Here is a 16,823-nt window from a genome sequence, read left to right as displayed (position 1 = left end):
CTCGCTGTTTGTGTCTGCAGTGCAGCCGCCCCTGCCGGCCACGGGACCGGTGCAGACAGCTGCCGGCCAGACACACACCCAGCCTCGTCTAACACATCTTGTCTTTGTCCACCTGACTCGTCCCTTCTCATTTTTTTTATCTTTTAGTGTCTGCTGCATGTGAAGGTCCCTGCTTGGATCTACTTTCTAACCTAACCTCCCTCACCCCCTCCTCCCCTCCCCTCCCCTTAGAAACCCTCTTCCAGACCCAGCTCCTGGGCCATTGCCCTCTGCTGGCCAGGAGAACCTTCCTTCTGCCTCTGCTTACTGCTGCTCAGGTTCCCCCCTCGGGAGCGCACGTCTCCACTGAGCAGAGGGCCGCCAAACAGCTAACCTCACCTGCTCCTCCACGGACAGCATCTTGGCCAAACGTCTTGCCCAGCGGCCAGAATGCTCCCCGGCCACCCGCCCGCCTCTCCGCACGCTCCTAAAATGACTGACCCATCTGTGCAGCCCCTTGTCAAGCACTTGAATGTCTCGCTCTAGTCCTCTATAGACAAGCAGGCAACCAGCGCTGCCCAACTCGAGCCCCCGTTTTTTCTGTCTGTTCGACTGGATCCATTGTTGTGTGTGTTTGTTCTCTGTTGTTTTGTTCTTAACTTTGCATGAGTGTTTGACACACTTTCCTGCCCTTGACACAGGGCGTCTGCTGTCCAGGCACAGCCATCACCGGACCTCGTGGCCCTGTCCCTCTGTCCTGTGCCTTGTCCTGTGCCTGCCTCCCCAGCCTGAGCGGGGGGCGTCTGCAGTCACTGATGCCTCCCTGCGCGCTGAGGTGGTGTGTGTGCTTCTGTGCCCCACGCCCCAGCCCGCAGCTGGGTCTGTCCACTCTGACCTCAGCCGCCACCTCTCTGTTCGCAGCTGGGCCCTGGGTCCCACCTGTGCCCTTGTGTGGTCGTCCCCCGCTCTGCACCCCCACCCCTGCTGCCTCCCGCCCCGAACACGCCACCTTGGAGGCTCCCGGGATTCGCCCCTCGGCGCAGACGCCCGGCCCGGCATGCTGTGTTGGCTGTGTGCGCGCCACGCCGAGAGGCTGACTGTCTTGGGCCGCGGGAAGTGGGCTGTCATTAACCACCGGCTCCGTGTTTGTCCCTTACTTGTGTTTTAGAGAAGGATGAGGCTGCAATTGAGCGCTCTCAGTTCAATGCCACGTCAGTAGCTGATGTGGACAAGCGGGTGAAACGGCGGCTCCTCATGGGTAACACTTTTCTTCCACTTCCTTTGTTGTGCTCGCGCCTTTGTCCGCGTGTGTGCGCATGCGCGTGCTGCTGTGTCGGGCTGTGCGTGCGCGCGTGCGTGTCGGCGCGCGGCTGTACGTGTGTGCGTGCGAGCGTGGTGGCGCGCGGGTGTGCGTGCGTGCGTGCGTGCCGGCACGTGGGGTGTGCGTGGGGGGCTGTCTGTGCGGTGTGCCCGCGTGCGTGGTCACCCGTGCCGCGTGTGAGTGGGGGGGGCGGGCTCCGCTCCAGGTGGGAACTTTTTCCGTTACAGTTTATACCCTTCATCAAACACGTGTCTGTGTGTGTGTGTGCGCGTGTGTGTGTAGCGAAGGCCCCAGAGCCAATGGCTAGCGGCCTCTGCGGGCGAGACGTTTGCGCTGAACCCCTCTGCTTGCAGTACCTGCGCGGGAGCAGCGAGGCAACACGGAGGCCCGGAAGCGAAGGGGGTGGGGGCGTTAGCGTAGAGCAGGGATTCAGGCAGCACGGCCCCTCTCCGGCTCCTCGCGAAGGAGGGAAGCCACATCCAGGTTCAGGACTCGCTTTATAGTTGGGAAGTCTACCCAGAGACGAGAGGACTGTTAAGGCCATCTGGCAGGCCCCGGGGAAAACAAGCTTCATTCCTCCCCTTCTGGTCCCAAGGCTCCTGACTCGGTGAATGACCCAGCCTGAGGTGGGCGTAAGCGGGCAACCTTGGCCCACTTTTCCCTGGTCCCACTTCAGGCACCCGCTTGCCTCCGAGGGGGGGAGCAGGGGCAGGTGTGATGTGGGCTCCACTCCAGACGCTGGCCCTGGGCTGGGTCCAGGTTCTAGGGAGGCTTGCCCAGAAACCCCTGGTGCTGCTCGGGGTGGCTTGGGAGGCCTGCGGGTGTGGCTGACCCTGGGCAGGGTGAGGAAAGAGAAGGAGGGGGAGATGGCTGCTCTCAGTCTGTAGAAACACAGAGCAAGTCTGCCCTAGTTCTTCGGTTCTGCGCTTGCTGGCCCCTCGGTGGTGCCAGCTGCCCAGGCCTCCGGAGCACAGCTGTAGGGAGGTTTGGGATTTTCACAACCTTCTTTGTGGCAGTCTGGTGGATTATACCAGCCTTGGGAGCTGTGGGGCCAGGTGGTACATTTCCCATGTCCTGGAGGAGGAAACAGGCTCATCGGGGTGCCCTGGCTTGCCCACGGTCACATACTACCCTGCACAGCTGAGCTTAGCCCTAAGGTCATGGCTGTGTTAGGGTCACAGGACCATGGAGGTCAGAACCACAGGGTCCCGGAGAGGTCGCCTACTTTTGTGGTCCTCAAATGGACCTCAGAGGAGTCCAGGCACCTAGATAAAAGGGAGATGTAAGTGGGGCCACGGGAGGGATATGGCCTTTCATGCTGGGGAGTAGGCTTGAAGCCCATCCTCCCCGGTGGGGCTTTGAGGAGCAAAGGAGATCGGGGCTGGCTGATGGTGCTCTGTGCAGCGTGAAGTCCATGCTGGGAAGGACAGGCATAGCCCCGTTTCTCAAACGAGAACACTGAGGTCCAGAGAGTCTGGAAGATTCACCTCTGGTCACACAGGCAGATGGGACAAGGTTTGTCTGGAAGCCCCCTCTCCACAAGTTCTCAGGACAGGGCTGTCATGTTGACTTGGGCTGTCTGGGTTGGCCTGGGAAGGACTGGAAATGGCCAAGGAGCGGGCTTGAAGGCTTCAGTAGGCAGGCGTGCCCGCCACCATCCTGGAAGGTGTGAGTCAGGTGGCTGGAGGTGGGTGGTGGGAGCCTAAGAGCTGCTTGCTGGTGCTCTGAGGCCACGCTGAGGCCCCTCAGCCTCACTTACTGGGAGAGGTGGGTACTGCTGCCCAAGAGCAGAGCTCCAGAGCAGGGCAGGAGCAGGAACTGGGCCCCCCGAGGCCCTGTACCCCTCTCAGCAGGAGGGTGATGGCAGAAGCGGCTGAGCTGAACCGGCGTCAAGCGGGTGGGTGGTGAGGTGGAGAAAGAGCTGTGGACTTGTTTTTTCTAATTAGAGTCAATGGGTAATAGCCTGGAGCGGGGTCAGGGAGGTGAGAAGAGATGAACTGAGAATACAGGTACCTTCACCCCAGGTTTGGCAGGCAGAGTTGGGGGAGCAGATTGGGGGGCTTGGAAGGGGCCAAGGAAAAGGATGATGGTTGGCCTGCCCTGAATTCCCACTTCTCTGATTATAGAAATCCCCTCAAGCATCCCTTTAGAGCCCATCCTGCCCCACAGGCAGAAAAAAACCTGTCCCTCCTCTGGTCTCTCTACAACACTCATAGCACGGACAAGGCCCCATGCCCGGAGCTAAGCAACCATCCTCAGAGGCTTCCATGAAAGGCACCACCCACAGCACTGGTGAACCCCTCCCTCAACAGCTCATAATTCTTAGCACCTGTCTCCTCTGAGAGCAGCCCATGTGGTACAGACTTGGGATCCGATTGGACTTCAGGCTCTAACTAGTAGCCTTTGGTGAGGATGGCTGCTCCCAGGCTATATTAATAGAGGCAAGGTATGGAGAATGAGAGAGGTGACCATCCCCATTGTGCCCTGTGCTGGTCAGAGCACAACTGGGGCATCGCATTCGGAGCCCAGCCCTGCATGGAGAGAGTCGCCTAGACGGTGTGGGGAACCAGAGTTGGGTCAGCATCGGTGGCCTGTGGGAGGGGGCACAGGCAGTTGATCTCAGTGGATCCTGTGGCTGGTGGGCCACATGAGCCCTCTTTTAGGTCCTTGGAGGGGATGGGGTAGGACTGGCAGAGGGGGAAGGACCTGGTTCTGGGGCCCAGGAGAGAAGCAGATGAGGAAGGCAAGACCCTGAGGAGTTTGACGGCAAGGTCAGACCCTGGGCTGGCCAGCTCCAGAGTCTGTGCCCCCTCGACTGCTGCACTGGCCAGCTCCTCGTCAGAGGGCAGAGACAAGTGACGAGTGAGGGAGGGCGGGGCTCGAATGCCCTGGAACAGTCTACTATGAGCAGTGCCCGTGGAAGTCACGGTACAGGGTTCCGCCAGAGCCAGGGCATGTGTGCTGCAGTCACCCAGTGGCTGAGATGTCCTGGCAGGTGTCTTCTATCCCTGAGATGCCGGTTATCTCCTGTGCCAATAGGGCTTGTTTTTAGGGTGGGTAGGTTGAGACCGAGTGAGCGCAGGGTGGCGCTTGCTGCCCCAAGAGGCCCCATGAGCTCACGCCATCCTCGTCATTCTCCATCGTGACCACATCAGCGACAGACTGGTCCTGCAGGCCCAGGGTGACACCCCCTATTCCATGTCACAGAGAGGGTGGGGGCCTGTAGCAGAGCAGCTGGGGGCCATTCAGGGCTAAGTGGCCCTGCCCCAGCCTTGGGGTCTCAGCTGCACCCAGCCATTGCCATTTATAATTACCCCCAGTCACTGAACACAGGCTAAGAACAGGGGCAGTTCCGTTTTCTTTAAAGAGACTCAAACTTTACGTAACAGATTTTCGATTTATGTTAAAATATTTGGATTTGAGGGTTGGAGTGATAAATTTCAAGTATCTGGCTGACTTGTGCAAAACCCCTGAGTACCCAGCTAAGTTTACCACGGGCCCCTGGGACCCCACTCCTAGCAAGACTGACGAGACGTTGTGGGTCGTTCTTGTCAACCCAAGTGTTCAGTCAGTCCCTTTCCCACAGTGTGCGTGGGATGGATGCTGTGTTAGCTTCCTCTTGCTGCTAACAGGGTACCACAATCTTAGTGCCTTACAACAGCAGGAATGCACCATCTTCTGGCAGGTCAGAAGTTGGACTTGGGACTCACTGGGCTAAAATCAAGGTGTGAGCAAGGACTGCAATTTTTCTGGAAGCTCTAGAAGCTTCTAGAACCACCCATATTCCTTGGTTTGGGGCCTCTTCCTGTCTTCAAAGCCAGCAGCATTGTATCTCTCTGACCCTGCTTCCATCAGGCTCTCTTTCTCTGACCTCCCTCCTCCACTTTTAAGGACTCTTATGACCACATTGGGCCCACCCAGATGATCCAGGACAAGCACCCATCTCAAGGGTCTTAATTTAATCACATCTGTTGAGTCCCTTTTGTCACATAGCGTCATGGGGCACTAAGACAAGGACATTTTAGGGGGCTGTTAGTCTCTCGACCCTCAAGCTTGGTCTGGAAGGAACCTCCCAGGCTGGCTGCTGTGAGCTCCAGAGGCAGAGCCCACGTCCTCCCTCTTCACTGGCTTGTTCCGGTCCACGCATCTCCAGGCACAGGTGGGGGCTGGCAGTGTGGGATGCGCTGGTCCTCACCTCCGCAGGCCCCCCCAGAGTGGGCGCCCACCACTTCCTCAGGCAGCCTCAGTGCACATCTGCCCGCTGTCTCTGGAGGACTCTTCCTCCTCACAGTGGTCTGCACCAGGGTCTGGGGTCTGTGGACTCCCAAGCCCAGGGCCCTAAGTCAGGAGCCGAGTAGCTTGAGGTGCATCAGCCCTCCCGGCTGGAATCTGTCCTCACAGCCTGCCCACTTAGGGGCCCCCCTGAGCCCAGGGGAGCCAGGTGCTCCAGGTCCGGTGAGTACAGCAATCATTAGCCTAGAACCCCAGCTTCTCTGGGCCTTGCTCTGTCCCAGCCTTCACTCACCTCCCAGCCACCCTGAGGGTTGGCACTAAAGCAATTCCCATTTTACAGATGAGGACACGGAGGCCCAAAAAGGTACTAGGAACTCCCCCCTGCATTCCCACAGCTGACACCTGCCCATCTCCCGACACCTCTCCACCTGTGAGCCAGGCTTCCCTTCCTGAGTCAGCATGATCCCATAACACTCTCACCTAGCGGGGCTCCCAGGGGGTGGTGTGAAACTGTGGAGGGGCCTGGCAGACAGGGGAGCCGCTGAGAAAGTTCCAGGAAGGGGGCCGAGGGGCTGGAGACCTGGAAGGCCGGGGAGGACCAGCGAAAGCAGAGCAGTTGTGGTCGTGGCGACATTTGGGGGTTGCAGACTGAGCCCCGTGCTTTCCCCAGCCCCATTTAACCGTACAACCCCCTGAGAGGTCTGGCTCATGTCCACACACTCACACTCCTTCTCCCTGGCTCCCCGCTCCTCTGTTTCCCCAGGGACTACCCACCTGCCACCTCTTCTCTACAGCCACCATCTCCAGGGTCCCTGGGCCTCTCCTGATTTCCCCAACCTCCCAGGCCACCCCCCCCCCCCACCAGCCCTGGTTCCAGACCCATGCATCAGTCACCTCCTGAAATCCCCCTCCTAGAAGTCCCGCACGTGCAGCTTCCCATCCGGGCCATGCCCGCTATTCACCAGGTGCCATCCGACACACTTCTACCTGGCAAAGGCTCATCCACACCTAACTAGACTCTCCTTGCCGCCCCTCCTCCACCAGCACCTTCTTTTGTCCCAAGCCTGGGACTCCCCTACTTGGGGCAGAGGCCAAGTCTGTGCCAGCTCTGATGGCCCCCGGGGGCACAGCACAGGGCCTGGCCCAGAGCAGGAGCACGGGGAAGGCTGGTTGGCACAGAGCGTGAACAAAGGCTTCCTGGAGGACGTACCTGGGGTAGAGTGGGGCCTCGCTGCTCGCCGTTCCCACAGGCAGGTGTCCAGCTGGGAGAGAAAGGGGGCAGACCCAGATCCAGAACCCTGGGCAAGCCTGGCAGTGGGGAGGGGCTCCGGCAGATCTGAGACAAGGGAGGTGATGAGACAGGGCAGTTTCCCAGGCCAGGTGCTCAGCAGGAAGCCGGCCAGAGGGAAAGGCTGGGCAGACCTTGCGCCAAGCTCCAGGCACTGGGCTCTCATGCAGGAAGAACCAGGGTAGTCAGACTTCACCCCTGTCCATGAACTGGTACCAGGTGTGCCTGGCCTGTAGTCAGCCGGGACCCCAGCTGGGGTCCTGAGCTCCTGCCCTCGGTTTAGCCCCACACACACACAACACACACTCACCCCACATATGCCCTAAGGCCTGGTGGAAGGAGGTGGGTCACGGTGACTTGGGTAAGTAGTTGAGTGGGAGAGTGTAGGGTGGAGGCAGGGTGCTAGGCAGGGCTTGTCAGACAAGAGGGGGCAGGGCATTCATTGACTGGCCCAGATGAGAACTTCAGCTTAGCGGGGCATGACTCACCCCCAGCCTCCCAGGGAGTCTGAGCAGAACTGGGGTTCCTGGTGCCAAGGGCCAAGCCTGGCTGGAGGGAGCAGTCCTGCCCCTGCCCTGAAGAGGCCCTGAGCACTCCCCCATTAGCCCCTTGGCTTCCTTTGGAGCCTGGGGCCTTACAGCTTTCCCCTCTCTCTGGGCCCCAGATGAAATTTGAATCTGCTTCTAGCCAGTCTGTATGCTCATCTCATGAAGTATAAAAACCAGGCGAGGTGTCCCCTCGGGGGGCACAGCTAACACAAGGCATACTTCCAAACACCACTTTCTCAGCCCCCACAATGAGGGCAGGGGGACAGGTGCGGGTGATGTGTGTCCTCCCCCCTGCACACAGGGCAGTGCGGGCAAGCACTCCCCCAGGCCCCGCAGATGGGGAGGGGGGGCCCTGCTGCTGTCTGAGTGGTGGGCTCAGGGAGAACCGAGCAAGAAATGTGGGCTCAGGCCCAGTTGGGTTTCAGAACTTGCAGCAGACGGGGGGTTTGGGGGCGCAGCTGCCAGTAGAGAACCCTAAGGCGTGAAGCCGGTGCGTGCTCAGGCAGCCGGAGGCAGAGGCGGGGAGCGCAGACGTGTTACAGAGAGCGCGATGTGGTCAGACGGGCAGCTGGGGTGACCCCTGAGGACTGACGGACAGAGTGCCATCCTCATCGCCTGGCAGAGGTGGCCCAGCTCGGGGAGGTGAGGCGTTAGCCAGGGTCACGGGGCTCTTCAGAGGCGGGTGTTCGTGGCTTCCCTGGGGGAGGCCGTGCTTGGACCAGTGAACTGGGCATGGGGACACCTGGCCTGCCCTGCTGCTCCCTCCCCCCGGATGGCCTTGGTAAGTCCCTTCCCCTGTCAGGACTTAAAGAAAGGCAACTCATGTTTCTCCAGCCTCTGGGGCTGTGACAAGGGTCGGCTGGGACAGTGGTCCTTGGGCAAGTGCTTCCTCAGTCAGAGCGGCCTATAGAAGCATCATGGGCGGTTCTCAGTTGTTGGCCCAGCTCCCAGGCTTTGTGCGAAATGCCTCCTGGTTTGTGGCAGGGCACTCTCTGCAAGCCTCCCTGTGACTTAGTCCTGGAGCCTGCTCTCCCACACAGCCCCTGCCCTACACCGCCGCAGAAGCTTCCTACCAACACAGCCTATCTGAGGGGAGCCCCTCAGGTAGGAGGTGGCCTCCCCCCCCCCCCGCTGCTCATGCCACCCCGTCTCACTGGCAGCTGGGCACACTTGACCCCCACATGCTCCTTCCGGGCCTCAACACCCTGTCCCCAGCCCCCTCCCTGTCCTGCCTTCACCCTTCCCTAGGTTTTTTGGCCCCTCAGGATTTGGTCCAGATGGGTCCCAAAGCCCTTTGGGATGTGACCCCAATGCCCCCTGCCCCCTAATGGCCCACTTCCTGATGTGTTTACTGGTTGACATGGCTCCTTGCCCTGACACACTCAGGAGGGTCCTGGAGCTTAAACTCCAAACCACAGATGGAAGGCACCCCAGAGCCCGGGGCATCTTTATTTTACCAATGCGATCTTTTGTTCATCTGCACTCTTCAGAGGAGCCCCCGTGTGCAGAAACAGCGAAAGTGACCAAGAGCCCCAGTCAGCCGCCCACGGCTCCTCTCCCGTCCCAGGCACCTGGGCAGGCGATGGTCCAGCCTTCCTTGCTGCCTGCTCCGTCCGCTCCTCAGGCCCACCGTTGCCTCCAGGGTGGCTGGGTGGCTCGGAGCAAGGGAGGGCCCAGTGCTGGCTGCAGACCGGGTGTCGGCTGACTCTTGACCGAGGAGTAGCCAGAGGTCAGGGCTTCCTGCAGCGAGACTTCTGGGTCTGTCCCAAGGAAGTTGGGGTGGTTCCAGGTTGCTCAGCCAGCTTTGTTTGAAGAACTATGCATTTGTTCTTAGAGGCACTTGATTGGAGTTTTGCTAACGGTGATTCTTTCCAGTTTGTTGTCCAGGCCCAGTCTCTGGAGCCAGACCTGGGCTCTGTCCTGACTTCCCCAATGACTAGCATCATTTCCAGGCTGGGGGCACCTCACGTCTCTGAGCCTTGGTCTTCTCTTTTGCCAAAAGGGGGCTCTACTCTGAAGCAGCTTGGATGAGATGCTTGATGTGGGACGCCTGGCCTACATGTGGCTCATGGCACTGCCCAGCCACATTCCATTCTTTCTTTCCACCTTCTCCTGCCCAGGCCATTGGAGCTTTCCTAGGGTGCTTGGAATGCTGGGCCCAGGCCATGAGGCAAGAAGCCTGGGGCCTGCCTGACCCTGGTGAGGTCAGAGGTGGTGGTGCCATAGGAAAGGGGGCCTAAGGAACCAGCAAGGTGAACAAGTGCCTTTCAGAGGCCATCCAGGCACCTGCAATCTGGACCCTTCCATGAGGTCTGCCCACTCACAGGCCAGAGCTCTGAGAGGGAAGGCAGGACCCATGTGCCAGCTTCACTGGCCCCAGGAAGTCACAGGGTAGGAGGGGGAATAGGGGTGTATGGATGCTGGACATTGCCTCCCTTGGCCCCAGGCTGTCCTCTGACCTATCTTTCCCTGAATCCCAACAGCCGTCAGGAATCTGGAACAAGGCTCCCCTCTGTTGAGCAACCTCTGGGCTGAGTCTTTTTGTACCTGGACATGGAAATGTTCCCAGCAACTTGCAAGGGTGCCCTTCAGGTTACAGATGAGGAGACTGAGGCCAGGGATGAGCGGCTGACCCAGTGTCACACAGGCCTGCCCTTCCCACGATGCCACCCCACACTCCCTCTAGGGAAAGGTGGGCAGATGACACACAGCGCTTGGCATGTGAGTGCTCAGGGAGCGTTAGGTGCTGGTCGTGGGTGTTCTGAGAAGAAGGGTCTGACCCCCAAACCTCCATGGTCCCACATGGTGGAGGGGGCAAGACAGTGCCGAGGAAGGGTCACTAACTGGGCCTTCATGAGCCTTCTATAGAATGGGCATAATGATCCCACCCCCTCCCTCCTGAGGATGGCCTCAAACAAGAGGGTGCCTGTGAGCCCCACTTTGTCTGCTCTCAGCACCCCTCCCCTTAGTAGCCAGAGCAAAGGCAGAAGCCAGAGGCCAGGAAAAGGCTCGCTGCCATGGCTCTGCTCCTGCCACCTGCGTTAATATAAAACCTCGGTTGAAGAAACTTCCCCAAGGTCTGCTCATCTCACTGCTGGTCAGCCTCTTCTCTGCCCTCGGCCCCCACCCCTGTTGCTACGGACTGCGAGGCACCGTCCCTCAGGTCCAGAAGGGTCCTGCGCTCTGAGCACCGGTGTGGAAATCCCACGCACCAGGCCGGCCCGTGAGAGGGTGTCGCCCCGAAACCATGAGCCCGCCCGGCGCCTCCGGGAGGACAGTTCCACTGACACAGCAAACTGCCCTGAGCAGGGCCGGGTCCCAGGTAGACGGAGCTGGTGGGGCAGTGCGGGCCTGAGGGCCTGTTCCTTCCACACAGCTGGGCCAGAGTCAGCACAGGGCCCGGGGGTGTCTCATAGTCACCACCTACGTGCTACAAGGGCAGAATCCAGAACCCACCAAGGCTGCCTCACGGCCAGGCTGGCCCTTTGAGAACCATGGGCCAAGAGGTCCGCTGGCCTCCGATGTGACAGAGCAGTGCCGGGTGCCAAGCGGGGCTTCCAAGGCCTCCTTTCCCACTTCCCCTCGGACCCCGGCTTGGGACCCCTTCCCTGCTGGGGCTGCAGTCCTGGCCTCCACGACTACCCTGCCCCCTTCCCCGGCGTGTCCCCCAGGTCCCAGCTTTCCTCGGAGCCGCGGGTGCTCCTAGGGCAGAGGCATCCAGCGCCCGGCCCTCGTGGCACCTCTCCCCTCATGGGCAAGAGCCACACTCTGCAGAGTGCTCTCAGGAGTGGGCATCTGCCGGCTGAGGCAGAGCAGGGGTGCCAGGCAGAGGCGGAGAGGCGGTGTGGTTAGGAGTGGGGGGCAGGCAGCAGACAGGGATGAGCCCTGTTCCCCACTCCCTGCTGAGTGACTGGGGAAGCGGCTTCTGCTGTCGGCCTGAGGCCCGACTCTTGTCACCTGCCCAAGGGACTTCGAGAAGACCACCAACCTCAGTGTGCCAGAGTAGTAAGGGACATCAGCCTGCTGGCAGTGCCCGTGACGGGCCACAGGGCCACCCAGAGGTCAGTGGGGCCGGCACAAAGAGATGGGCCTTGCAGGAGAGCCGGGCCAGTGTGCAGAGCTCTACCAGGGAGCGTGGCTTTTATCCCAAAGTGATAGGAGCCATGGAAGGCTCAGGAATCAGCTGAGGGAGGAGAGATCAAAGGTCAGAGATCCCGCGGCTGGGCTGGGAGAGCCAGTGGCTCAGCCCTCTTCCCAGTGGCTCAGCCCTCTTCCCAGTGGCTCAGCCCTCTTCCCAGTGGCTTCCGTTGATCTGAGTGGCAGAAGGGCGGGTGGGCCAGCCCTGACTGAGGCCTCGACAGGTTGCAGCAAGAGCTTTGGGCTGCTCCCACCACCAGAGTGTCCCTTCAAGGGACAGGGCAGATGTCTGGGCTGACAGGGTCTCTGTGGGTCACGGGGCTCACACCTCAGCCACCAGCTCAGAGCCTCTGGGGCGGGGCCTGACGCCTGCCCTGGAGACAAGCCTGGGATTCCCAGTCACACCACAGGGGGAAAGCCACAGCCCAGAGACGGGAGGGTGCTTTGCCTAAAGTCCCACAGCGCATCGGGAACTAAGTGTGGCGTTCGGGCCTCTGGACCCGCGTCCAGTTCTCGTCAGGGCGCTCTCAGCCAGGTGACGCCACTCAGCCTGCCGTCAGCCCGCGTGAGCTTCCACCTCGCCCGGTGCCCGTGCCACAGGCTGGTGCTGCTAGACTCACAGGTCCTCTGTGCCATCGGGTTCATCTTAGGCCCCCTCCCCCTGCCAGGCCCAGCGTGGGGCGGGGGCTTGGTCACCTCACCCCACCTCATTTCTCCAGAGGCTTGTTTTTTCAGCCCATCATTCAGCAGAAATTGGTCCTATGCTGGGCATGGGGTCCCCCTGACACAGCTCTTCCTGGGGAGTGAGTGGTCTCTGAGGGGGGACAACCACCTGAACAGAAGCCTGGGGCCTGGGAGAGCCAGCAGGGCTCAGGAGAACTTAGAGGGGCCTCCAGAGTCTTGAGGGGTGCACGAGCCTAGGCCAAGGGAGCCATCTGTGGAGCCCATGCTTGGATGTGATGGGGTGAGCTGGGGGAGGGGGCCCGGACTCCTGTGAGAAAGGCAGAGTCCGGGCCCTATTCTGTCTCCCCTGATAAACTCTTAACCCCTGAGGCCTGGAGGCCTGGGTCAGTGTCAGACCCGTCTCCAGCTCAAGTCCTATCTCTCAGCCACCCAGCACCAAGGATGTTTAGACAGAGCAGTGAACCCATCCGCTGCCCCACCAAGCTGAGGTCTCCAAAATACCAGGGACTCTCTGAGGCATATCTGCCCCACACAGAGCAGGAGTTCAGATGAGTCAGCAACTGCCCGGGTGCTAAGACTCTCTGTGCAGAGGTTCGAGAGTGAGCGTGTGGTCACTGTTGTGACAATTCACAAAGCACTGTGATGTCCACACTTGTCTGGGCCTTGCACAAACTCCGTGGTAAATGCCATCACCCCTACGTCGCATGTCAGGAAGCCCAGGCTCCAGGAGTAGAGGGGCTTGCCCGAGGTCCCAGGGCCAGGTATGCATCCCCACTTTCTGACTCCACAGCTCATGTTTCAGCCACTGCCCTGTGGCTGAGACTGTCCTTCACAGGCCTTGCCCGACCTTGCCCCGGGCCTAGGGCAGAGCAAACAGGCAGCACCAACTCAAAGAGCAGCCCTCCGTCCGAGCCCAGGGCTCGCCTCCCCTGCTCACATCTGCTCTGTGTCCAGAGCCTCTGGCGGGCCTGGCCCAGAGCAGGAATGCCCCAGGGGAAGGACCGAAGACCGGCCTGGTGACACATCTAGGGTTTTCCCACCTGCTGCGGAGGGGTTTACGCTCAGGCCCCTTCCCACTTTAACCCCCCCCATGCCCAGGCTGGCCGCGTGCGGTAAGAGTTCTCCCCCCTCGCCCATCTCCGCTGCCCCACTGTGAGCACTCGGAGGACCCCCAACAAAGACCTAGCTCTCTGGCTTGGTCGGGCTCACTCATCCATCTGGAGTCCCACAACCCTGGGTCCAAATATTGGCTTCTCCAAATAACTGAGGGATCTGAGACACGGGGCTGCCTCCACGATGTGTGACCCGTACACGTGCCCCAGGCCCTGCCCTCAGGAGGGCCCCCAGGTGGTTGAGTGTTCGGTTGCCTCTGTCTTGACATTTTTAATTTTTGAGCAAGGGCCTTTCATTTTTATTTTGCACGGGGTCTCACAATAGGTAGTTGATCCTGCCTGGACAAGTTCTTGAACTTCCCTGAGCCTCAGTTTCTCTGGCTGCAGAAGAAGCCAGCTTCTGGAGCTGCTGTGAGGCCAGTGGGTGAGAAGATCCTTTGTCAGCTGTAGAGGGCTGTGCCCTGAGAGGTTTTGTTCCCTCCAGGAGGAGAGGAGAGGCTTTAGAAAGACCCGGTAGCTCTCTTGGAGAGACTAGAGGGCTCACGGAGTCCAAAAGGAAAGTCTTCAGCTCCCTGGGACAGCACTCTGGGGTTCAGCTTTGCCCTCTTCCCCCTCGCACCCCCGAAGGTATGGCACCTGGACTCCAGCCGCCCTTGGCCGCGTGGGCTCCTGGATGGGGTGTGGCCTCACAGGGCAACCTGCAGCACCCCGTTTGCATGCCCCCCCCCCTGAAAGCCAGAGACAACACCACTGCAGTCCCCAGCCCATGTTTGCTGTTTGCATTCAGGGTGAGTCTGCAGTCAAAGGAGAGGACAGGCTGTCTGGCTTCTGCATCTGAGACAGTGGTGGCCCAGTACCAGGCCTGGGTGGCCTCTAGTCTTGGGAAACAGAGAGGCAAGGCTGCTTTTTGAGGCAGTCGGAGAGAGCGGTCCAGGGGGAGGGACCCAGGCTGATCGCCATCCAAGGCAAGGAGCTCCCTCAACAACTCCCGGCAGCCTCTGCTTGGAAGCTCCCAGGGACAAAGCTCTCAGTGCCACCCAGGCTGGCCCGTCCTGTAACTGTAGCCTTCAGTCCCCAACCCCCACTTGAGCCCAAAGGACTGGGTAGACTTTGTCATCCTCCCTTCTGTGCATATCGCATTGTGCCGTGTACATCTGCTAACCTCAGAATGACACAGCACCAACCCTGTGCTGTGGAGGGGATGCCGGGGGCCTGGCAGGTGCAGTGGCCCAGGCAACACAGAGGACAGGCTGGTAGCTGGTTGCTCAGTCCACTGCCCCTTCCCCCGCTCAGCACAGGGCCTGGCCTCAGTAAGTATTGGCTCTTGACATTATTGCCCGAGCCTGGACGCTCACCCAGAGTGAGCCAGTGGTCCGGAAGAGAGGGACCGATGGCAAGGCTGTGAATGTCACTAAGGAGGACTCTGGTCGCCTGACCCAGAATGGCAGCAGTTAAGGGCAGGGGCCAGAATCAGATGCTAAAAAAGTAGCAAGACCAGGCCTGGGGGCCCCAGGCGAGGGGGTGGATGGGGGCAGCATGCTCAGAGGCGGGGAGCCCTGGAACAGGAAGCGTCAGGGCGGAATACGGAGAGTATAGTACCTGCTGGCGCTGTGGGGTCCTGGGGCTGGGGCTGTCAGGGGGGTTGGAGTCAGACCCAGCAGGTCCCACTGGCTCTGCCACTTATGAGCCGCACAACCCTGGGCGGAGTCCTTGCCAGAGAGGTGGAAAGGGCAGGAGCCACCTCACAGAGCTGCTAAGAGCCTAGGGGACGTGAGGCTTGGAAGGCTGAGTTGGGACTGGAGCGGGTGACCCGCCATAACCAAGTGCTGTGGGACGAAGGGGTCAGCACCCAGAACAGCCCACGGGGCCTTCCCTGGGGGCCCAGAGCCACTCTCTCAGAACCTGAAGTTTAGGCACCAAACATCGTCTAGGGCAACATGGAAGATTAAACATGTGCACAGTGCAAGGGAGAGGCTAGAGAGTGCGTGACTCTCCACGCTGACCCCAGCCCCCTCCTGGCCTCCGCCTGCGCAGTGGGTGCCAAGGCCCCTCAGCTCTGGAAGGCCGAGATTCCGAGTCCCACCGGGGCCTCCGGGGATGTGAAGGGCCAACAGGAGCCCCTTTGGCCAGGTCACTTCTCAGGGACACAGCCCCCAGTGCCCGCGCCACGCCCCACCTCCACTACCACAGAGAGGCCCAGTCGCCGTCACTGTCGCCGAGTAAGGTCACGGCTATGCCCCAGCCCCAGTTCTCCAGGGCCTGAGGCTTAACTACCTGCACCTGGAGAGCAGGCAGGCCCTCGGGCCCCTCTCCACAGAGGGGCTCTCCCACATAAAAGGCTGAAAAGGCACCTGGGGCCTGCGTTGGCTCTTTGATTTGGGGCTGGGAGGCAGGATTTCCGCTCTGGTTAGAAGTCCAGGAGGGAGAAACTACCATCTGCGAAGCAACTCCAACCTGCCAGGACCCAGACCAGGCACTTCACCTGGGGAGTTTGATCCTCACCTCAGGCCCGAGAGGGAAGGCTTGTCGTCCTCACCTGCCAGGTGTGGGTGCTGAGGTCCAGCCCGAGGGGTAGCCTGCCTGGGTCACTCAGTGAGCGACAGGGCCAACGCTCACACCCTGGCCCGCCCGCCTCCACTGCCCCAAGAGGGCCTGAGTGGGCCATACGCCAGTCAGAGCCTGGGTCCCACTAACAGAGGCCAACACAGTGCAGGGAAGGGCGGTGGCCTTCTTTCTGCACCTGGGGCTCGGGAAGCTCCTTGTGGAGGTGGTCTTTGAGCTGGGCCTGGGGATGCTAGCAGGCAGGAGGTCTCCACGCCACTGGACCAGCACACACGGAGGCAGGAAGGCTCACAGGAACTGCCCACACCCAGCTGGAGGGCTAAGATTTGTGGAGACACACAGAGAAGAGTCAGGCTCAGGAGACTCGCCTTTCAATCACAGTTACAGCTCATCCTATCATGGTGAGGGCATTAGCCTCGAGAAGTAGGGCCAGTGGCCCTCTGCCACCCATAGCCCTCGTGCTCAGGATGCTCAGGACGACACCTGCTATGCCCCCCCACCCCGGCAGGATCACAGGGATGCACCCTCACACACACACACACAGAAGGGAAAGCCCGATGTCCCCCCTCCCTGCCCTGCCCACCCCCCCACACACACACACACATACACACAAATTGAAGTTCAAAGGAAAGGCATCATGAATTTGGTATAATTAGGAGCAGGGACTCCTGGGGTACGTATTCAGTGATCACTCCTGTGGGAATGCAGACACCACAGAAGGACAGAATAAACCAGTTAGGGGGAACCTTCAGGGAAAAGGCCCACAGGGCCAGGTGCCCAGCGGAAGCCAAGGTAGGCAGGCAAAGGGTTTCGGGTTATAAAAGATGGGGCCCTTGGCTCCCAACGTTGAAGAGAAGAGGAAAGCCCACTCAGGCACAGTTCCCGCAAGATCAAAGCACACAGATGCTCAGAAAGAAACCCAGGTTGAAAGGCTCAGAGGCCCAGGAATGGTCTCCTCC

At 60.4% G+C, this 16,823-nt stretch overlaps 1 protein-coding gene across 2 annotated transcripts in view; it reads left to right on the top strand.

The window, feature by feature from the left end:
- SCUBE1 (signal peptide, CUB domain and EGF like domain containing 1) overlaps positions 1–16,823 on the top strand; it is a 138,527-nt gene that overhangs the window by 85,386 nt on the left and 36,318 nt on the right. The window contains exon 7 of one of the 2 annotated variants that reach the window (XM_036088362.2): positions 1,148–1,237. The exons of the other annotated variant lie outside the window; for it this stretch is intronic. Within the exon in view, the coding sequence (XP_035944255.2) occupies positions 1,148–1,237 (90 nt within the window). The remainder of the gene's footprint in view (positions 1–1,147; positions 1,238–16,823) is intronic. 2 annotated transcript variants of the gene reach the window in all.

This window comes from Halichoerus grypus, chromosome 6 (assembly GCF_964656455.1).
Source record: "Halichoerus grypus chromosome 6, mHalGry1.hap1.1, whole genome shotgun sequence".
In the NCBI taxonomy this organism is placed as follows: Eukaryota; Metazoa; Chordata; class Mammalia; order Carnivora; family Phocidae; genus Halichoerus; species Halichoerus grypus.
This window is presented reverse-complemented; position numbering and strand designations above follow the sequence as displayed.